A 24,093-nucleotide genomic window follows, 5' to 3' on the forward strand; every position below is an offset into this window, starting at 1 on the left:
TTCATATTCATTCGTCTTAAAAAAAAAAGAATGCCGCAATGCATGTAGTCACTAACTGCAAATTTATCTTACAACGGTATTACCCTATTAGTCAAATGTCTGAATAAACGAACACTATATTTCGTACAAATTTTAATATAGAGTATCTTAGCACACACATTATCTTATGTTGGAATCACGAAGAAGAGTTGTCGTAGATATGTTGACGAAAGAATAATTTTGTGCTGATATATAAAGCCATAAATATCGAGTTTTATGTACATATATGTAATGTATAGTCCAACATACTTTTTCTCCGGTATTTTGAAGAAGTCCTGTTTTATAAGTCCGACATACTAAAATGAGATGAGAATTCTTGTTATACGAGAAATTGTTAATATAATCATACGCTACGTGTTTTTTTTTCTTTTTTTAGTTTTACCTTTCTATAAAAGGTGCGCGCATACTCGATGTAATAGAAGTTGGATTGGCTTCGTTAAGCTTGAAAACGCTCTCGATACGGGCGATTTCTGTCGAGGTTGTGTCCATGCCGCAAAAAGCAGCCCAATCATTTACAACCATACCGGCAGCAATCACATTACTGCCTCTATTCACCGTTCCAGTCTAGAAGAATACAATTACCACTTATAACTACATAGAAAATGTTGTGTTTTATCGTTTTATTGTTTGTCTTACCGCAAGTGGCACTTGCAGAAGAGAGGACAACTCGTCTTGCTCCTGAATAGGCATGTTTGGATGCACCAAACCTCCTTGATTAGATAAAATGGAATATGAACCGACGAGAACATTACTTGCGATGGTTTGTCTAAATACTTCCACATTCAGAGTATCAGCTAAAATTTCTTCAGTTTCCTTTAATCAAAGATACAAAAGTTTGAGTTAAAGCAGCGTATTTCAGTTACAAACTTAGTCCAATATAACAGAAAATATAAAAAATATTACCTTATCCAGATCTGGATGAACTACAGCGACGTAATCATTACATGCTATTACATTGCCGAGAGCAGAGAGCCTTTCCTCCACTCTCTGCACTTTCACATTATCTGGTAAGGAATTTCGAATGTGTTGCAATTCTGTATCTGTTGTCGTATTTGGTACTAACAATCCATTCTTGTTCGCTATATTGCAAAGATAAATACTTATGAGCAATATATATTATGTTATATTAGAAAGATACAGAGGAAAAATGATCAATGCCCATCCGGAGTAATTTCGAGAAAAACGCAACTTTAAGTTTCTAGAAGGCAGTAAGAATATCGAAATAATAATATTTACTTAGCGTTTACATTGTATGTTAGACTCTGATGGTTCTTCTCCATGAGCGCGTCAACTATGATCATTTTCCCCCTGTATCCTTCATATATCTATATATAAGAAAATTTTGATACTTTCAAAAAATGTTTAATTTTTTTTATGATATTGATTTTTCTTCCAACTTGGGAAGAAATGAGCACAAGCTATTGAAGAGGCTAAAAAGTTTCTGTGTACTTGACTACACAAGAAATTTCTTAAAGATCTTTATACTATTTTAGTTGCTATTTATTTATTATTTATTAGATAATATATAATCAATTATTTTTATATAAATGTAAATGTTAGATAATAAGTAGATAAAAATAACTTAAAAAAAGTTTAAAAATTTTCAACAAATTCCTATTTATTATCCAATTGCATGTTTTAATTTGTTTTTATCCCATACGATTGACGCGTTTCCAAAATGATAATATCAAAAATTTATAGTTCACATTACATATGCTAGAGATAAAGAGTGACTCATTGTGAAAGTGGCTAACTGATAGTCCTAAGTTCGAGTTCCCGACATATCTTATACACATCTTATAAAAGATACAAATCCTGAGGCTTATATTTTTTAAACCTAGGAGTCTGAAGGAAAGGCGGGCGAAAACAGAATGGATCTGGTGCAGAACACTAGACTAGAGTCGACAACTTAGCTTTAAAAACCAATAAGTCATTGAGAAACTTCTCTTACTAATGTACATTCTCTGTACTTCAAGTGAGATAGGTATGTTTGAAATTTTACGAAAGCGAGAGGAGAGGTTCTAGTGTAATCCAGTGCAATAATAAAATGGGTCTGTTTTCTATCGCTAAACACTAGTTCTGAATTTATATCTTTTTTACTCCACATTGGAAAGAAAAAGATAAACTCTACAATAGAAAATAGGCCCATTACTACTTCATTAGTCAATATTCGGTTACTTAAAATTGCTCGAAAGTCCTTGACAGCAGTATCCGTGCTTTGTCCGTAAAAGTCATTTTAATATACTTGCCAACGCACAATCGACCTATGATGCGACATCCTGCTACTGATACATGAATAACTGGGATTGTCTCGGCTAATTCCGCCTCAAATACACTGCAATTACGTCAACAATGAAATAGAATCATAGCATTACAGCAAAATGATATAGGATCATTAAAAGATGACAGTAATGTTTATACTTTTTATCAACATATTATATTATATTATAATATATATTCGTATACTGAAGTACAACGCTTATCATTCCACTTTATCTTGCTTAATAATGTGCAATTATTTCACGACACATTTCTGACATTATGATGTAAAAATATTCGTATTCCAATATTATCGTGTTGAGTATTATTGTTGAATTAATAAGTGAAATTAATTAATTAATTAAAGAATGTCGACTGCCAATGCCGATTTCGTGCGATTGCGTTATGGGTGACGTCACGCTTACCTGTAAAAGTTTTCGGAGCCGCCGATCGCGACTAAACAGTAGGAGTTCGTCAACTTGGAGAAGACGCCGATCTCGTTGTTGTTCTCGAATTGTACGCGTACTGCCATGACTGTGAGATCGTTGCGAGCTTTTACATCGGCGTGCTTGGGTCGAAGTATCGTGCGAACGCTCTCGGTGTTCGTGCGAGCTCGCTCCTCGCTCGTGCGCGAACGACCGAACGTTAACCTCAAAAATTTATTCGCGGGCACGCACGAGCGCCACGGGCTGACGGATACGCTATATAACGCCTACACGACGGCGCTTCCGTGACTTCCGTCTTCCGTCACGCGGAACACGAGGGCCCGAACGCGAGATGGCGTGCTCGACGGCGCGTCGATCGACCCCTTGAGCTTCGATAGCTCGCGATAATGCATTTGCGATTTTTAATACCAATATGGAGAATATTCGAATATAGCGAGTTGGACTTTCGAGACTCACTTGAAATCGTGTATCTTTGCACGCGAACGGGACTGCAGGACGATTTCATGCCGTGCGGAAATTTTTGCTGACAGTGCAGCGACGAGGATACGTTGCACTGATAGGTATATACAGGAAAGCGGATAAGCAGTTTGCGACGCGAAATTAAATGAAATTATACCCAGCCAGAAATGATTAGGTATAGTTAAATCGGCGTCAATTCGTCATTGAATATAGATGTTGAATAGTTGATATTTTTGTCTTTATAATCTTATTATATTTAGCCTAGTTTACACCGATCTCTTGATACGCGTATCAAATATGGTATATTTGAACTAATCACCCAATAATCAAACTAATTTACTAGTTATTTACTATTTAATACGCGTATCAAGTGATCGGTGTAAACTACATATGTATAGGCCTTTATAATTGTTTTTGTTAATTGAGTAATTACAAATGTTTTTATAAGCTAGATTATATATTCTATAGCTTTCAACCCCAAATTTAATGTCGAATATCAAGACTATCAAGAGACACGGTATATAAGTGTCTCGCGCCATGTGTGTACGCGGCGAAGCGAGACCACATCGAGGATCTTTTACGGCTTTACGCGATATACGACATGTTGCGATCGCACATAGACGTCATTATGTCGTCTTCTAACGTCACTTCGCTACTTGGGGTGTAGAGAAACGTTACTGTGTGTTTTAACTATTGAACAAAGATTATTTATTGTTTCTAATCATTTTCTAAGGAAAAATTTCATTTAAGGAATTTTATTAGCACCACTGTCGTATTTCTTAAAAAGAATAAAAAGCATATATATGCTTCCATAAACTTTTGAACGGTAGTGTATGTGTATATAAATTGTGCTTTTCGATTTTGCATTGATCCAATGTAATGTTAGCCGAAATAGAAATTTTACAAAAATATTCACAATTCCTCAATTAACATTGTATATTTATATTATGTACCTATCAATTATGACGATATTGAAGATGAGAGACAAAAACATATTTTTCAATCAATATTCGACATCAACTATATTTATCGACGTCAATTCAACATCGATACAATAACTAATTATTTCTGGCTGAGTAATTTGTAAAAGCGATTATTGCGATACAACGTTAATTACGTTAGATTTGTTCTCTGATGTAGTTGAACTGACCGCACTCTAGTTCAGAGTTTATCTTTTGTCTACATTAGTCTACATTGGAAGGAAAAAGATAACTCCTTAGCAGTGCAGCCAGTTCAGCTACAAAGAACAAATCCATTGTCATATCGACCGTATCGCTCGTTCGTTCGTGAGTCTCGGACTATGGAAATAAATAAATTTTTTGAACAGAAAACAGATTAACGAGCTCTTCTTATAATTCCTCGGTATTTTCTTTCGATATTTATTTTTATCTATTTATTATAATTTTCTAACGCGGCTTATCTTTTGTACAGGATTAACATCGGTAATCGCGAAGTTTCGCCCCGCATCTTTCTCATCGCTCCGCAAAATCTGGCTGCAATCTCGAGGTTGAAACCTAGATCTTGCAGTACTCGGATCTCGATCTTCTCTTCTATTAATCGATTAATAAACTCTGCGACGTGTAACTGGACGTGATTCAACGGCGGGGTGGTAGGTGGTAGACAAAGTAAGTGGGAATGAATCGCAAATATATATTTCATTCTTTCATTTCATATATACCTATAGAGGCAATAAGGTTTAAAATAAAGATATAAAATGATGGAATTTTTACTACTACCTTTTTCTATTAAGTTGATGCATATGAAACGTCGGATTTTCGCTAATTTGAAAATATTAATTGGTATCAGTATTTTAATCATATTAGTAGGTTTATAGCATATATACAATTTTAATCGCTTATCATTATATCGTTTACGCTTATTATTGTAATTATTGTGCTCATTAAGCTTTTTTCAAAAACGAGTTTTGATTGTTTTGTTTAAAGTTCAAAATAAGCATGAATTCTAATGAAATTCGTATAATTTTCTTATGTAAATTCAAATTAGAAAATAATGCTACTCGCAAAACAGAGCTTTTAGAGAAAACATTATTAATAAAAGAACAGTAAAACATTGTGTGGTTTAAAAATTCTATTCTGAAAAATTTTTCTTTGCGAAATGGTATTCAATATCTATAAAAGCTTTAACAAAACAACATTCTAGCCAATTAATGACAAGAGAACTAGCTAGAAGAATATATATATATATAAATGAAAATGCAGCGTCCAGCATTGCGCATTAACCGTTAGGGATTAATAGCGTAAAATAACAACAATATTGTACATTTTGAACAACAATAACAAAGCTGAATTGAATTATGAAATCCTACCACATCCTTCTTATTCACTGGATTTGTTGCCTACAGGCCATATTTTCACATTTGCATTATTTTCCGAAAAACAAAGTTAAAAAAATTAAAATAATGTCGAGAAAGAGAGAGAGAGAGAGAGAGAGAGAGAGAGAGAGAAAGCTGTAAAACAATTATGGATTTAAAAAAAATAAATTTAAAAAATATAGATTTTTTTAAAAATGGCATTTATTCATTGCAAAATCGTCGAAAGAAATGTATTGATGCCAATAGAGCTTCTTTTGATTAAATAAGCTATCTTCTTTAAAAAAATATGTTTTAATTATTCATTAAAATATCCGACATATTTCATATTAACTTAATACAACGATGACTATAGGTTCCATAACATCGTGTTAATAAACAACCTTAAAAAAATAATTTGTACAAATTTTTTATGAAATGAAAAGTTGTTAACGTTTCGCAGGAACTAAAGCGTAATTTTATAAAAGAATCGTATTACTTTATAATGTGGCGTAAATTTCGAATCTTTAGACTCTTTAGAGTGTAATATTTCGTGTGCAAATTCTGAAATAACATAAATAACCAAGTGAGAAAAACGATAGTAAAATATATAGAAATTGGATAGTAAGACGCAGGATTGTGGAATATACTTACATTAGTATAAGGAATTGACAAGCTACTAATATAATAATTATAAATCTATATTTATAATCGCGTAAAGGAATTCTTAATTTCCTCGGAATGGATTTAGGATCTAGGTGGTATTATAAATTTATTCACGTCAATAATGTTGAATACTGTACTTATTACTGACTGTTACTGACAGACAATCGAATTTTGCCGCATCGTAAGAGTATCGAATATTTCGCAGCTCACCACTCACACTTGCTTACTCTAAAGGTGTCAATAAAAATAGCGGCTGATGAAAATCATTGTTTTATTAACAATATCATCGTAAGCGTTATAAATATGCATAGTTCTCGTTTTGATTGGTTCTGAGGATCGTATCGATCGTCTTTATACTTCCGAGAAAATTGTCATCGAATATGGCAGTATATTTTAGCGAGAGACTCGTGTCGCTGTTGCGTCTTTTCGATCGAACGCCACGACGGATTCGCATAGAATAGCTCGCAATTGTTACATGCACATATGTATACGCAGTTCTCCTAAATATATTCCATGCTCGTAATAAGAGAGGTTGATAAAAGTATATAGAGCTACAGTTTTGCGTTTGATTTTGTGCCACACTCTGCGTCGTTCCCTCGTTCGCTCTTTTTACTCTCCGCCTCGTTTTTTCCTCGTTTTCTATGTATATCGATACAAAATAAACGTCAGTAAAATCTTCAGTTGCTCGGCTTGAACGTCGTATATTGCGGCAGCTTCTCGCTCTTGTAATGAGGCTTCAATGTCGCTAAGCGATCGGGTTTGAGAAACAGCTGCTCCCCCTGCACAATTTCCATCTTAGGATCTTAACCCTTGGTAGCTCGCAAATTTCCATCCGAATTAGCCCGCTGCTGCTAATCGAAATAGCTCGAATCTTGAATATTTATTACTGATTTCGGGTATTTGTCTCTTTCATGGAGGAACTACTACGCTTGAACAACTTGTTCTCGAATCGTTCCAAATTCATGTTTCTCTTTAAAAAGTGAAGATTATGTCTACAGAAAGTTTTGTGTGTGATAATGCCCTGCGCACAATAAAACACATATTAGAAACAAGAATAAATATTAAATATTTATAGGAATCGGAATTAGAAATAATAATTAAACGTAACGGATAATTGAAAAGAATAAAATATAAGATATAAATATAGGAGAATATTCTTTACATTTACATATAATATTTATTACAGGAATATTCCTGTATTTATATATCCTAATATTTAATATTTATTCTTATTCTTAAAATGTGCTTTATTGTGCGCAGGGCTTAATGTTTAATAAATTATGCGCATATATGTATAATCTCCATTTCTTAAAAATATGATGTTAGCATGAAAATGAGTTCTCTTCGTTTAATAAAATATCACAGAAACGCATGGCGTTCAGAGCCAGTACGTTAATGTAGATTAATTCAGATTAATTTTACATAAATCCTCTTTAAAAATAACGAAATATTCGTGTGCAAATGTATTATTTCGAATATGGTTCGACGTATGGAGCTGCAGAGGGCTAATGCGGACTTAATATATACGAATGCATATACGCGCATAGTGCACGGACGGACGGGGAGACACGAATTGCTACCATAATGTTCTACGGGTTATTACTTGGCAGTCAGGGATAGAAACTAGCGTGGGTGCAATCTGTGCAATTCTAGGCGCGTCCGAAACGTGGCACGCGAGGACGTAAAGTTGCGGGGTTGTTCTACACCCTTGACAACACAGGTGTCAAATAATCCAGGCTACAGTTAGGTAGCAAATCCAGGATGGCAGGCAAGACCGAGACTAAGGAATTAAATAAAATACGTGTGTACGTATATGCGTACATGTAATAATGTAACAAGAAACGTACATACATGTTACACTGTACATAAATTTAAGTACAAATATTGATAATTTAATTATCTTATTAATGTTGTAAGAGATATGCGACGAGTCCAGACAGCACGCATGTCTAAAAGACATCTTTAAGACATCTTAGCACGCGTCACGCGTGTTGTCTGGGAGACAAATGATTCTTACGATGATGAGATAAATGAACGAATAATTTCAAACGCGACAATGCTTATCGCATAATAACTTTTTTTTCCATAACAAAAATAAGATCAGAATATTGAAAAGAATTTCGGTCGTATCTCGCAGTTATTATAGGATCGGGATATGTATGGGTGTGATGACAAATGGTACCCATATGTATGATCACTTTTTAATGATGACAACTTTATACACGAAAGGGAACTCGGCACAACTCCTCGAAACTATTCTCGTATGCCATACAATGAAGTCCCACATCATTAATCCGATTACAAAGTCAATGGTGTTCGTCTCAGACTTAATTAATGACGATGATAACGAGAGGTATAATATATATTTAATCTTAGTAGGACGATCGAGGTAACGGCAAACAATAATGGTGCGTCGTATTTGAGTTTGAATGAAAGTATAATCGGTGGGGGAAGTTTCTCTGTACATAATCTCGTGAAGTGCAGGGTACATACAAAATGCAATTCCGACATGCTCGCTCATTGGTCGACACGTCCTGAAACGATCTGTACAGCTTTTGGCTCTCCCATTTTTTTTTCTTTCTGAGAGTCTCCGTTGAACCGATAAACTATTCGTATACGGCTACTATACAACTGTGTGAATCGAATCACTGTCGGCTGCCCAGTTGTTTGAACTACCCTTTTGCAACAGCGACGTATAGAAACGCATTGTCGTAGCGTCGCAAACGTACACAGAAAAAATAACATTCTTAATTAGAGAATATCTTTATTTTTGACATGTAAATCTTAAAATGAGATTGTACAGTGTTAAACAAAGATAAATTACTCGTATCAAAATATTATACATATATAATTTAATAAAGAAAAATATATTCTTATTATTATTTAGATATAATTTTTATTAATGAAAAGCAAAAAATATTAGATAGAGAATAACTTTCAAATCAAGGATATTCATATTATAACGATAAAGACAGTTTAATCTTATTTTAAAATTCAATATTCTCTATGTGACATCAACAAATAATGTTGATTCAATAAAAACAAGATACATACACTCGATAATAGCAAAGCTAAGGAAGGTTAAACGGCCAAAATTCGAGCAAACAAATTTTAGATGTTAGTTTAAAATTTCGAAAATTGTTATAACTATTTTATTGTAATGCGATTTTTTTTAATTTGACCATCAGCCATTGTTTCTCTCAATCTTTTATATCTATTTTGCGTAATTTATTAATGTAATTTTATCAATTAGAACGTTTTGAAGAAGACCACGTAGGTCGAAACGTAAATGTCATATATGTATACATATGTTTATTAAATTTTAATTTTAAACTAACATCTCAAATTTCTTTGCTCGAATTTTGGCCGTTTAACCTTCCTTAGCAATGTTGATTCAATTTTATTATGTTACAATGAAGAAGAAGAAATCGGAAGAAGAAGACATTATTGTCATCAAAATAATTATATTGTACTTTCTACGTGACAATTAATATTCAAATTAAATTATAATATTCTTGAAGTACAAGAATATAAAATTCTTTAAGAAAATTATATATTCTTGCTTATATATGAAACAATGATTGTGTTGATTTAAATATATTTGTCTTGATTAAAGACTAATTTTTTTTTCTGGGTACGTGGACGATTACACATCGCTGTTAACGTCAAACTTTCATTAATTGGACGACGATTCGTACGTTAGATCGTAATCTAAACGGGTATACGTATGTATATGCGTATGTACATATGCACTTAGTGTGTTCGATAGATAGCAACATATCGTCGTTAAATCGTAATGAGCATAGTTTCGATTACTAATTAGTACCTATGATACAAACACTCTTCAAACGGTGGTTTTCGACGGTTCGTTCGCAATTAGAGATGTGCGAATCGAGGATTTTTTATGTTGAATCGAATCGAATCGAATTAAATCGACAAAATTGTATTTAAATCGAAGCGAATCGAGTACTTTTGAATCGAATCGTTGAAATGTAATTTTCAATTAACAATATAATTATTATTAGACTGAATTTTAACATGTAGGAAATAAGAGAATATTTTAATGTGAAAAAATAATATTAATTATATAATATAAATTCTTTTTAAAGCAAAAAACATATTTAAATATTTAATACAAAACTAATGAAATGTATTTTATTTAATCGCAGTAACTGAAACAAATCGGTGAAAAATCAAAGATAAATTATTATAATACTCTTATGTAATATCCAATAACATTATCTAATTATATACATACTGAAAAAAAATATCTGCATTTTAGTAAATATTAGTTTGCATACTGTGACTCCATTTACTAGAATGAAGAAAATTTTCCTTTTTATTGGTATATATATATTTTTTCAGTGAATACACATATACCGATAAAAAGGAAAATTTTCTTCATTTTAGTAAATGGAGTCACAGTTGTATGCAAGTTAATATTTACTAAAATGCAGAAAATTTTTTCTCAATGTAGAAATTAAAATAAAATAATATAGTTAATTATTTTATTATCTATACTCATAGCTTACTATTTTTTTACGCATATTCAAACTTTTACTTACAATTTATAATAAGGTCACAGGGCACGTCAAAAATTAGAAATAAACTTTTTTGAACGCTACTTAGCTGTTCAGTGAGCGGTTATAATACTGAATGCACCTATTAACATGATCGTACTTTTGCTTATTAACGGGAAATATGATTTTATAAAATTGACAATGTATATTATTAGTATTCGATCCATCTAGATTCGAAATTTTCGAATAGTTCGCACATTTCTATTCGCAATTATCAGAGTATACATCAACGGTCGAACGAAAGAAGAAAAAAAAGAAGAATTACGTCTGCAATATCGATATCTGCTAATCGCGCCTACAATTTTTAAACGTGGCAGTATGGGGTAATGTATGGCAGTAACGAGTTTTTCGCGTAACAATTAATTACAGCTATTCTCCTCTTATAATCCGTGTAAGTTTTCGAAAAACGATTTGATGATCTCGATGTGCGCGATCGGCCGTCCGTCATTAAGAGAGCTGCTACTTGTGCGAGCGTAAAATTCGGCGATCTCGGTCGAGTTCAGTCTTACGTTCTTGAATCCCGCAGGACGCGCGGCTGCAGGGAATACACTCCTTTCTGGATGCAAGCGAAATCAGAACAGAAACGATCGAGATGAGCTATCCCGGCGAGAAGCGAGAGAGCTGAGTGAGACTCTCTCGGCGGGGAGAGAGAATTGATAGGAATTCAGTTTACGATTAAGCGTTTCAATTTCAGCCGTAATGAATTCCACTCAATTCAAGCTTAATCCGGTTACTTTTTACAAGGATGAGATGCGACTCACAGACTGAGAATCTCGCGCGCGTTCAATCGACCGGCAAGAAAGAAGACCGTGGGGGGGGGGGGCATTATCGTCGACACGTTCTACTTATGTACACATCTATCTAAATTAAATTACAAACAAGGACACAGCGGTAATTGGTGGAGGGACACCCGAGACATTAGATGCAACCAAATGCATGCGTAATGCACCCTACCGAGCGCATAAATCACTCAAGCGACTATCGCGATCGGAGAACGTGATACGTTCGATGCTTGCGCGCGCCGCGCCGCACGCCGTGTCACCGCATAAGTATTGTAATTTAACGTTGGATCGTCTAAAAACTTCTTGCGCGAGTATTCGCTAGTGTGTCGTCTCCTGTATAATCGCATAGTTATACTATACAACGATCGTAACATCATAATAAACTTTAGCACGCGAAAAAAGACGCGAGCGAGGATGGCGTACGCGTTAATTACTTTCATCGGTGTAAGGGGTCCCCAACCTGCGACCCCGGTCCGCTAAGAAATTTTGACGTTTTATATATAATAATAATAATATCTATTATATAGATAATAATATATTATGCGGCTCAGTCGTCGCTGCGTCGGACTTTTATAATATAAAATTTTAAAATAAAGATACTTTGTTTTTATATAATTTGCAAAAATAAAGCTTATCCGGCTCGCCATTACGAAGATTTGAATGTGGCCCTCTTGAGGAAAAAGGTTGGGGACCGTCTTGGTGTGTGAGATATCAACAAATTTTTGGACGACCCAGTAGATTGTGTCGGGTACATTAAAACGTAACGTGTGTCTATATTTATACATTTTCCACGTTGGTCGTATGTGTGTGTGTGTCGGGAACAAATACAATATTTTATTTATATATAAAACCCTCGAGATCTTTCCGGGAGAAAAGGTGGAAAGTTTGCGCTCCTCGTTCCTTGCCTTTTTTAATCCGATTTAGCGTGTCCCGTTCCTCGTCCTGTAGAAGGAATTTTTCCTGCGCCAAGATTGCTCGCTCAATTGATTCAATTAATGAGTACATACGGACGTGCGGGGCGCGTCAACATTTAAAAAAAAAAGCCGTAACCTTATATTTTCCTTCTCTTTGTACGTTTTTACTTGACGAGCCCCCGAAAGCGAACGGTTAAAGAAAATAATAATAAATAAATGCAATAATCACGGAAAGACAGCCGGATATATTAGAGAGAAGCATTAATATCGAACCATTGACGCAACGAGTTTAATCGCTTAATCCGGATGATTCGTTTCGCAATCAGGTCAAGCTGCATGCACTTGCAGTGTTGCGTTGCACGAATGCACCGATTAAATTTAAACGCACGTGCTTCGGTCAGGTAGCTACTTTCGGACGAGTGCAGTAAAATAAGCAAGCGATTGAAAAAGAATCTTTGTCTAAAGCAGAATGGCTAATGCTCGGATAATGTGCTGACCGACGGTGCAGTAAAATCGAAGGAGAATACGAAGTCTCTGTGATAAGTGTCGATATATGCTCTATATACGTTAATGAAAACGGTGAATTTTGCATAATGTTAGAGAAACTTAAAATAACTGCATTTTTTTATTTTACTTAAAGCTACCCAATGTCTCTACAAAATCACGTTTTGATAAAAAGAGAATTCATTTTTCAACAAAAGTTTTAACACACAACGTTCAAAATTCAATAAGATTCTTGTTTCCACTGTGACTGTGCTTTTTAATGTAATCATACAATAAAAAATAAAACACTATGTTACGATAATTTATATATTATTGTATTAAAGAGTAATACAGTATTGAGAAACTTGTTGTGCAAAATGATCTACGACCAACACTTAATCACCGACTCCAAACGTGATCGAAGGGATCGTGTTGAAAAATGATGCAAACTTTGCAATTCAGAAGCAACGGTATGCGACAAATAATCAAATGAAAAACGAGAGAAGGGGAGGAAGAAAGAGGAAGAAAGAAAAAATAACGCCGGGTTTCGGCTACGCGCTGTACGAGAGTATACAATTTTAATATTTTTTTCTATTCTATTTCCAATTTGGACTGACCTGCAATGTATATTGTCCGTGAGGCTGCCCATGGTGATGATGCCTCTGATAATGTTGCTGCTGGTGTTGCGGGTCGTGCTGATAACACTCCTGCTGGTATTGCTGCGACGGGACGGGCTTCAGAACGTGATTGGCTCGCTTCTCCGGGACGAACTGCTGACTCGTACGATCCATCGTATCCACTGCCAAGCGTGGATCCTCTATCATAGCGTTGGAAGCCTTTGTACTGTATGGAAACGGTGGGATATCATCCCGGGGTTCGTTTCATTAGATGCTTTGTGTATATGTGTAATCCTACGCGATACGCGAGGCAATGTCTTTCGGGATAATATTAAAGGAATTCTCTTATAACTCATTCAAATTGAAAAGAAACAATTTAAATTTTAATTTTGTCAAACATAAAATATCCCTTTGAAGAAAAACTGCTTCAAAAATAAGACAATCTTATAAATATTCTTCCCTTTTCTTAAGTTGAATGTTATATAATAGATTTATTTATTATTCATTTTTTTTATAAATAATTAATATCTAATTAATTATTTTTTTGCTCCTTTATTTTCTTATAACGTACATTATTTATTTACTCGGTATGTAGTAAGAGACGTAAAAGATTTAAAAAAAAGTTTATTTTTGGGACAAAAATCCCGTATGTCTGCGTATGCAAATTCACAGATACTCTCTCCAGCGCGGTTCTGGTCAAATGTACACAATATTGGAGTATCGCACGTGATCCACGGCGGCGCCGTCTACCCGCCTATAAATCACCCGCGCGCAACGTAATATCGCGTGCTTACCAATGCACTTGCTGCAGCGCCGGCACCGTGTTTCTGGCTACGCAGCATCTATCCGAACGTAGGAAACAAACGAATCCCATTATCAGTACCGAGAGCACCGTGAATCCGGCCACCGCGCCGATAACGAGCGGGATCTGGGGGACAAAGAAAAATATTCCGTGTGTGTGTGCATTGCGCGCCGAAATTCATCTCCCGCGAACATTGATTTGCCGGATTCCGGTAGTCGTTTAACACTTATTCCCGTGTACATACGTCGATCACGTATAAAAATATAAAATTCGCAGTTCCTTTTGTCAGACCGTACATTTCACTTTGTGAAATCGACGAAGAATTTTCTTGACGTGTGAATACCTTTTCTGGTTTTGCCCGTGAAAAGAGCGCTTACGTTTTAGACAACGTTAGAAGTCTCGGGAAGAATACGCATTCGTAAAGCATTATACGGCTGCTGCGCGGCGCGGCGCGGCGCAACATATTTACCTGGCCGGGCTCATCGACTTTCAGCATGAGCGCTCGTCTGTCACTGCCACGATCGTTCTCCACGATAACATGATACAGCCTTTGATCCTCTTTCACTGTGCTTGTCAACTCTAAGATCGCTATGTAACAATCCTCCGAAGCCAGCGGTTCCAGATCGAGCGCGCGGTAGCGCGGCTCCAGAACTTCACCTGTCAATAATAGAAACGGCTCCATGCATATCTCCGCAATTTGGATTTAGTCTTTATTTCCGTTTCTATACGGAATAACTGAAATAAAATTTTGCAAAATAATGAACGTTCAATGCGCATCCCACGAGGAAGTAATGGAAAATAAATATAAACTATAACGATCAAATCGACGAAGCTATTAAAAAGCTAAACAAAAAAATAATAAATGAATATTAATAAATATAAAAGTGATCCTATAAACATAAAAGACGTATAAAAGTTCCAAAATACTTTACAGAACTCTAGATAACGTAAGTGTGAAGGGATTAATTAGTCGTCTGGCATCTCGGAAAATGACGGGTGCGAAAAATTCACAGCGTGAGAGAGAGCGCATCGATTTGGGCCTCGCAGGAAATTGGACGGATGTCTCAAGACCGAAGCGATCTCTCGTGGCTCGGGTTACGGGCGAATCAATTAACCGAGGGGGTAATTGCGAGTGGCATGGCGGGAGGATTGTCGATGAGGTACGCCGGTCGGTGGAGTGCCAATTATGTCGGAAAGCATTGAAAAAATGTGTACGAAAGAGCAACCCCGGAGAGAGCGGTAAAGCTCGAGCGCTCTCTCTGCTGATTCAACGAAGGTGAAGAAAAGTTTAACGGGGCTGCAGTTTCACCGAATAAAAAAGAAGAAGGAAGAGAAAGAAGCGTTAATAACTACGGCCGTTTGTAGTTACGTTCGTTTGTAATATTCGAAACAAAAATAAAACCAAAAAAAGTTTGTACATTAATGGTTCGTTGGGCAAGGTGACGGACGCGGACGTTTCGTTTCACGGGAACGCATAACAAAAAGGCAGACGCGTAACGAAGGAGGAGGAGGACTTGGCTGGAAAAAGTTGGCGGTCGGGGCGAAAGTCAAAGTGGAATAAAGTAAAGTCGAGCCAGCCCGACTTCGTCGTGGCCGTAATAATTTTAGCACGCGAACAACGTGCCTCGAAACGTGGTATCTCTTTCGTGCACACGTTTCCCCATGTCTCTCGTGTTTACTGACACGTTTACAAAGATAAAGAGCGCGGATGCGGCTATCATTTGCGGCTAGCTCGGGCGGTGAGCGATCTAGAACGCCATCATTGTATTGCAAAGAGTAATACCGAGCGGCCGAGAGATCAATGTTCCCTTAGACTCTAATAGAAAGTTTCCGCGAACCGAGTCATTAATTCTCTTAGCCCTTTCCTTTCTAAATGACGCTCTTTGTCATTTACTTTAACGATACAAACGCGCCTATCGTTTTATAACAATCTTTAATAATAAACGCCTTTATTTCATGTCTCGATAAAAATTAAATAATTTTTTTTGTGTTCTTATTTAATGTGAACTCGATATAATGATTCGTGACAATCTTGTAAGAAGCGATAATTTTAACTTGTAAACTATATACTTTTAAAATTCTTTCATATTTTCTACAAAATATTTCAAATTACCGAAAATCGTCGCTGACGATGTCGAAATAAGAGGAAAGTCAATCGATCCGCTTATCCAAATTACATACACACTTCTCTCCGTACGAAAAATATCTTAAGGTAATAGAGAAAAAGAGGTTCGATTCTATTATCCGCTCTTATCCGGTTACCTCTGTCATTTGGCCCTCGATGCGAAACTTATAACAGAGAACACGTACGTGCACGCAGGAGGCAAAAGGCCAAAGCAAAGATGAAATCGAATACTTCTTGCGATAGTGTTTGAGAGGCAAGCAGTCTCTAACCGGCGTGCAGTCTGGTGCTGCCCCATTCCCAGGCCACGAGCCGCGGCTTCGGGTCGGAGCACAGTCTGATCTCTAATCTGGCCGGGCTACCCTCCGTCGTCACGACGACAAACTTCTCCGTGATGGTCGGCTTCACCACCTGCGACACATGTTTAACGTCCTTTGAATGGAAAGTTCGCTCCTGCGACCCCCTTCCCCTCCACCCCTTTCGCGGTCATCGGGCGGCGAACGTGAGCGTCGCGAGCCGCTTTCTGTTCGGAACGTTTCACCAATTGGTGCACAAATGTCGTTTTGCGAACGAAATCTCATGAAGAGCAGCTCAGACAGCACAATGACCAAAATCGAGACATGAGACATCTTAAAGACGTCATTAAGACGTCTTATGTCCCGATTTTGGACACTGTGCTGTCTGGGAGCTTTGTGACAAAAGGAATAGAACATGATATGATAATAAAAGAATTATCGTGCAATTAGATATGTAAAAATATGCTTTATATAAACGATTGAAAGCGACGATTCATCAACGGTGCGGAAATTGAAACATTGCCAATGGACTGTCGCAATTCTTTCTGTTTCGTTAACGTACCGAAATCTGTGAAAGAGATAATATCAAGAATTATGATAGATATGATTTTTCAATAAAAAAAATTGATTCAATTTGGGCACGAATGATACGTGACTAAGCACTAAATCTGAAAGCGAATCACATATACATATTTCACGGACAAAAACTGTCGCGCTGTGAATAGCATTTTCGCGAAAGAAACTCGATGATTTATGACGAGCATTATATTTTAATTCATTGTAATCCCATCCTGTGTGTATCGCGAGATAAAAACATTACCATACGGATACATTTTTCACATTATGAATACGCTGAAATAATGATCGTATACTCATTTCTGTGCAGTCAGTATCGCGTTTCAAAGCCATGTTTCTCATATGTCGTTCAAGTGTGTATATACGTGCAAACGTAATTCATCATTTTTGCGATATATTTGTAACAGCGGCGCTTGTCACATTTCCGTACATGTCGCAATTATAATTAAAACGCTGATTTGATTATGACGCGGCGTATTGACATTTCGACTGATTTCCAGGCACCGCGCCTACGAAATAAATCGCATAATAAAATTTTTCCGGTTACTCCTTTCGCGCGATATTCGATTCCCGAGACGAGAGAACGTATATATGTAACATAAAATAACCATTATACGTGTGCGCAACGCCGAAATCAATTTGGACGAGATATCGACATTAATAGCGCTGTCGAATTTCAACAGATGAAATGGTTTCGTATTAAATGAAACGGAAATCAAACCTTTGTGCAACCAGTGACCCGCATTAAAAGTTGCGTGCGTTCTGTCACTAAGCAAATTCAACAAAAAATACCACGGTATATTAAAATCAGGTAGTTTTTTCGTCAACAATTGAATAATTATATAGCTATTGAATTCGGTCAGAGTCGAATCGCCAAAGATTGTAATATCACGGTAACTGGAATATGATTTAATTTCTAATTCATCTGTATGCGCGGTTGCAGTTATGTTTACTTGCAATATGCATTGCTGAAAATGCATATAACAAGCGTAAAAAAATGCCAAATATATGACATGTAAAGTATTGAATAACATCGGAAGGTTTTAAATAAATAAATTAAATACAGTGGTAATTTGTTTGAAAATTCGCTACCACAATTATGCGCATATTTATGATGGATTGTTATATACATATATATAAAAGCATTGAAGTGACCTTTTCAATTAATTGCAGCTACGATTATTTTTACATATCCGCGAACAAAACAAAAACACGTCCTGCATCTACGCGATATCGAGGCACTCTTTTGAAGGAAACAACGTGGTTTGTTACAAATAACGAAGGTATCGATTTTTAATACCGTTTGCACAATAAAACTCGATGGCGCAATGCGCACTGCATTGTTGATGATTGAAAAACTGGCCAATTGCCATTTAAAAATGCATTTGAAGTCGAATGCACGGACATACTAAATACTAAAGCATATCGCTGTATACATATACCTGGGAAAAAGTTTTTTCATATATATAATTATACATAAAATATGTCCATATTTCTTTCTCTTGTATAATCTCTGCTTGTATAGATAAGAAAAATAATTAGAAAAATAACTTTTGCATTGTTTTTTACAAAAAATAAAATTACGAGTAGATTATACAATATTCTATATATACGATTATTACATTTATATATGATTATATATAAACAATTTTCCTCATTTCCTCAAACATAATTTTTTATAAAAAAATATGTTACGCAGTGCAAAAATTATCCTTTTAATTATGTTTAATTCTTTTATTTATTTATTTTTTATATACGAATAGTATCTACGGACATATTTTATATAGAATATTATATCTATATAAAAAAATTATTTTTGCGTATCATAAAAATAATCTCTAAATATTGTGTTATTGTAATTACTGGAGGTTGATATATTGTTCGCTTTGGGGCAAATAAATAATACGTGTTGTGAGATATATCTGCATTGCACATAAGGGATAACTTTTAACGATGGAAAATGATTTACATGCAGTAACGCGGAAGATTATAAGTTCTCATTTGCATGTCAAGTTGTTCGTTTTATTAAATATTAAATCATTCTACAATCTCTTCCTTTTTTTTGGCGCAAATTTACCCACGATCTCAGTCCATTCACGGTATATCGCGTTTCTTTACGAGATAATGAAGCAGAACGAGATTGATGCACGCGGAAGCAACGTTTCTTCTTCGTTACAAGCTACATTCTGCTCATTTTTTTTTTCACCGATATTACATCCGGACAGTTGAAGCTGAACGACGGACTTCAGACGAGAAGTATTCGCGCGGAGATATTCCGTTAACGCGCGCACGCGCGCGCTCGCGCGAAAGATATTCAATGATCCCAGAATCCCGGTAAAGTAATGAAGCGATATTTTTTCGCGACAGGTCCGCCGGAAGCGCTATTCGTCAATGTCGAGACCCCCTCGTCGGTAATTCTGATTTGCAGCGAAACTTTTTCAACGTTCCGTCGCACCCGCGCGGCCGCGCCCGCGCCGCGGCGCCGTGACGATGCGTCGTCTTACCCGTGGAGCGCCGACCACTTGCAGGGACACAGGGTCGCTTTTAACTTCCCTGATGTTGCCATTGATCTTGTTGGAGGCGAGACATATGTATTGACCCTGTTGCTCGTACGTCACGTTCGTCAGGATCAATCGCTGCCCGGTTCCGCATTCCAACGGCATGCGGCCGTCCGTGAATATCTGTGCCCATCTGCACACGCGTGATCGCACATCGAAAATTTGCAAATTAAAGACACTTCCAAACGCCACGGCAGAAGTACACGCTAATGAAAAGATATAAAAGTAAAAGAAATAAATTGAGAGTTTTTGCTTTATCGCAATCAGTAAACAATTTTGTGTTGAATTTAACCAATTTATCTACTCTAATTTTTATATTAATTTAACAAAAGGCAAATATGTAAATAAATAACACAAGTTATGTGTGAAAAATTAACTCAAAATTGTACGCTACATGGACAAGCAAACTTTATGTTAAATAAGTTAAATTAATATATTTATAATGTTAAATTTAATTAAAATAAAAAATATTCCTTTATTATAACTCGACTTATAACTGGCAACAATATAAATAATAATCACGACTCTTGGTTTGAGTTCTTTTCAAGTGAAGTCTATAACATAAATGGGAACACACATAGTGCCAATTCGTAACACTAATTATATAAATTAATGAAAATAAAGAACAAAATTTTATGAAAATCACAAAGTTAGAAAAAAATCAATTATTAATATTGGACGTATTGTATAAATGCCTAATAAGGAAATCTTAGAAGAAGTAAAGAGTGACGTGGATCACCTGTACTCGGCCGGCGGCATCGCATCAGCGTGGCATTCGAACGATGCACCGGAGTACAACAATGCAGTTGTTAGTCGGTCCGGTCCGACTGCGCTGATCGTCGGTGGATCTACGAAAGATCAGCTTACTTCGAGATTGAAACTAAGCTACGAGTAAAAAGTTGTTTCTACTGATTTTCACTCTACATATTTTGAAAAATTATTATGTGTATAATATTGACACATATTACAAAAAATCGTTATAAATATATTACGGATCATTTAATGAAAGTTTTCACGTCGTAGAAGTTATAGCCAGAGGCCGCAAGAATTTTGGACTCGTCAGATCGAATGCAAATCGGGAATGAAAATGACAGATTTGAGTGGCAAAGTGACAGCGATACACGTACAATTTACGGACACCTGTACCGAGACCGGACTGCTCTCGCCCTCGATGTTTGACGCCTCGCAGAGGTAAACGGCGGCATGATTTCTGTAAATTGGAGAGAACATGAGGGTCTCTCCGATACTAGCCACTTCCGTCACCCCGGGACTCTTGGTTTTCCTCCAGAGGATCGAAGCCGGCGGATTAGCGTCAGCGAGACATCGGATTTCCAGCTGATCGCGGCCCTCCTCGAGCTGGCCAGTTGGGACGCCGACTAATCTCGTCTCCGGCGCGTCTAAATTCATTGCGAAATGCGCAATTAATCAAAACAGCTCTGAATCCCCCGTGCCGCGCCGCGCCGAATATGTATATCAATTTATTGTAATATATACGTCTCACGGTTAGGTGTCTGTGTCAACCGAATCATTATGCCGAATGCTGCAACATGCAGAATTCAGGAAACAATCTTTATTCATTCAATTATAGAAACTGCTACGATGCATTGATTAAAACAAAGTTACTATCTCTTTAAAAAAATTATTATCTTTTTTCTATGAATTTCTTTAAAATTTCGTCAATAGTATTATTAGGACATCTACATATTTGTGACTTAACTTCTAACATTAAATGTCTTGCTACTATCCAACGATATTAACTAACGATATGATAATGTCATGCGGCTCTTTTTTGGGAATACGCTCGTTATCCATCTTCGGTGGATTGATATAAAAAGTGAGAGTAAGACCTACCGCAGCGATTTTAATGAGAACAGCGCGGAAATTACGTATAATTATCCCGGAAGAGCCCTTTCATATTCATGTCGTTCGGTAAACAAGAGGAATTTAACCGGTAAATGCCGGCCGGGAAAGCGGGTCCTGTCATTACTACCGGGCTTTAATCACACCGGAATCACCGGTCGCGGTGTGCAGGAGACCGTGAAAGATAAACATTAGATACAGAAAACAAACGCGGCGGCCACGGCATAAAGTTTTCAGATTAAACCGCTCATTAATAAGCTCTTAATCGAAAGCAGAATTTATCTTACATATGGCGATCGTTGCTGAATATTTTCGGGACAAAATTCTAAAACGTATAGTAGGTTTTAAGTTTCGTGATTTTTACATGTGTGATCTACTCGATTGGCCGGAAATAAAAATAAAAAGATTTAAAATTTGTAAATTTCCTTCTTTTTTTAAATACAATTGTTCGTTCAAGAAAACAACTCGCAAATTACACCGGCAAAGATACGTCATCGTTTTGCAGGATGAATTCTGGTTTAAGGAGAAAATTAAATTACGCGAACGCGGTCAATCGTACCATTGTTTTCCCGAAGAGCCGAGCAAACTGGGAAACACAGGCGCTGACTTTGGTTTCACGTGTGTAACTGATGGTACCTGGTGGACACGGTGGAAAAAGCGTGTGTGCCCGGGTCACGCGGTAATTACCTTCTTCGAATAATTAATTAATCACCGTGAGCGATAAATTTCGCGAAATATACCGCGAGCAAGAACGCTATTGCCGCCGCAGCGCAGCGCGCGCGACTCGTATTTAGTATTAATTTCTATATTATCGAAATATAACGTTTGCGTATACGGATCGCGCAATTTATTATTGTGCTTGTTATTTGACCTTTTAGCAGATGTAATCGACTGTTATTTGTTGGCGCCTCTCGCTTTACGTTCAAGAAATGCGCGATGAATGAACGTTATTATTCTACTCCTGTTTAATTACATATTTTTTTTGCATTGCAAAAGCATTGTTTAAATGCATTGCGTTCACGCGCTCGTACCGCACGCGTATGAATTTTTATATTATCCGATATATATATATATATATATATATATATATATATCGGGTGATATCAGGTAATATACAAGTAGTAATATATATAGTATATATATATATATATATATATATATATATATATATATATATATAATGGAATAAATAATTCTTTATACCTTTTAATTCGCGATTGTAATTTCGTGCTTGATGATGCACGAGCTGTAATTTCGGTCGATTTTGATGGGAGAGAGACTGGCACAGTTACGGCATCCTATTCACCGAGAGCGATGATGTAATTCATGTTTATTTACTCGATATTTATTTAATTTACGGCCCGGTATAAACCGGAGCCAATTTTCATCAGCGAGCCGGCTCACTTCTGGTTTCCATATTCATGTAATAGGTCGCCGGTTGCGGCCATTAAAAATGTTAAACGCTGTTACGTTTAATGAATAACATTATAGCGCATGCAACGAGATGAGCTACAAACATAAAACCGAGTTAATCCGCGTCACTTTGAGAGTTAATACGACACACATATGTAATAATAAAGGCATGTATACATACAAACATACATATATGTATGCCTTTATTATTGTAGATTATAAAAACATGTCAATCCTCAAAGCCACGCGGATTAACTCGGTTTTATGTTTGTAGCTTACCTCGTTACGTATGCTATAATGTTATTCATTAAACGTTTAACATTTAATATATATATATATATATATATATATATATATATATATATGGGCAGATCCATTACTTTTCGACCAAAAGTTGCGGGGGTGGGTCACCGATTTTGATGCCGATTTTTTCCTCGAAAGTACACTAGAAAAGGAGATGATCCTGAAAATTTGAGCCCGATTCGATCAAATCCGGCCGCTGGAGAATTTTTTTAATTTTGAAAATAGTCGATTTTTCAGTCATTTTCAAAAATTTATATCTCAGCTTCTATATAACTTAGAGACTCGTTTAAGGCCGCATTCTTTTCTGTAAACCCTCTACTTTTAAGGAAAAAATTGGTCATTGGTTTACACTCAAGTCCGGCTTCACGGCGAGCTGCTAACTAAACCACTGTTTTAGAGAAATTTTGCCTATTTTTGAAATGCTGTCATATCTACAGTTTTCGAAGTAGAGGGTTGATCAGCAGCTGATATTTTTTGTTCAGGTATACTCTGAAGAAATCTACCCACTTTTTACTTGATTGCTTCTATTTCGTTAAGTTATGGCCATCTAAAGCCGATCGATTTTCGAAAAATCGCCATTTTCAGATAGACAGAACTTTTTTCTTTCAAC

At 36.2% G+C, this 24,093-nt stretch overlaps 2 protein-coding genes across 6 annotated transcripts in view; both read right to left on the reverse strand.

Moving 5' to 3' along the window:
• Window positions 1-77: 77 nt before the first annotated feature.
• On the reverse strand, window positions 78-2,979 carry Eif6 (eukaryotic translation initiation factor 6). Its single transcript, XM_071794738.1, has 6 exons — window positions 2,724-2,979; window positions 2,289-2,374; window positions 943-1,118; window positions 676-852; window positions 422-603; window positions 78-335 (listed from the first exon to the last, which is right to left on the reverse strand). Exons 1-6 carry the CDS (start codon window positions 2,828-2,830, stop codon window positions 320-322), a joined length of 744 nt encoding a protein of 247 aa, XP_071650839.1. The 5' UTR covers window positions 2,831-2,979; the 3' UTR covers window positions 78-319.
• A 3,452-nt stretch (window positions 2,980-6,431) lies between these two features.
• The window catches only part of LOC139822752 (irregular chiasm C-roughest protein), a 188,182-nt gene continuing 170,520 nt past the window's right edge, over window positions 6,432-24,093 (reverse strand). The window contains exons 6-13 of one of the 5 annotated variants that reach the window (XM_071794735.1): window positions 21,035-21,304; window positions 20,647-20,755; window positions 19,854-20,040; window positions 16,750-16,888; window positions 14,825-15,012; window positions 14,348-14,481; window positions 13,554-13,779; window positions 6,432-6,956 (exon numbers count right to left, since the gene is read on the reverse strand). In XM_071794735.1, the coding sequence (XP_071650836.1) occupies window positions 6,855-6,956; window positions 13,554-13,779; window positions 14,348-14,481; window positions 14,825-15,012; window positions 16,750-16,888; window positions 19,854-20,040; window positions 20,647-20,755; window positions 21,035-21,304 (1,355 nt within the window). In that variant the 3' untranslated portion in view covers window positions 6,432-6,854. Of the gene's footprint in view, window positions 7,958-9,278; window positions 12,500-13,553; window positions 13,780-14,347; window positions 14,482-14,824; window positions 15,013-16,749; window positions 16,889-19,853; window positions 20,041-20,646; window positions 20,756-21,034; window positions 21,305-24,093 lie in introns of those variants that run through there. The other 4 variants (XM_071794736.1, XM_071794737.1, XM_071794734.1 and 1 more) reach the window with 4 other exon arrangements.

Source organism: Temnothorax longispinosus, chromosome 12 (assembly GCF_030848805.1).
Source record: "Temnothorax longispinosus isolate EJ_2023e chromosome 12, Tlon_JGU_v1, whole genome shotgun sequence".
Classification (NCBI taxonomy): domain Eukaryota; kingdom Metazoa; phylum Arthropoda; class Insecta; order Hymenoptera; family Formicidae; genus Temnothorax; species Temnothorax longispinosus.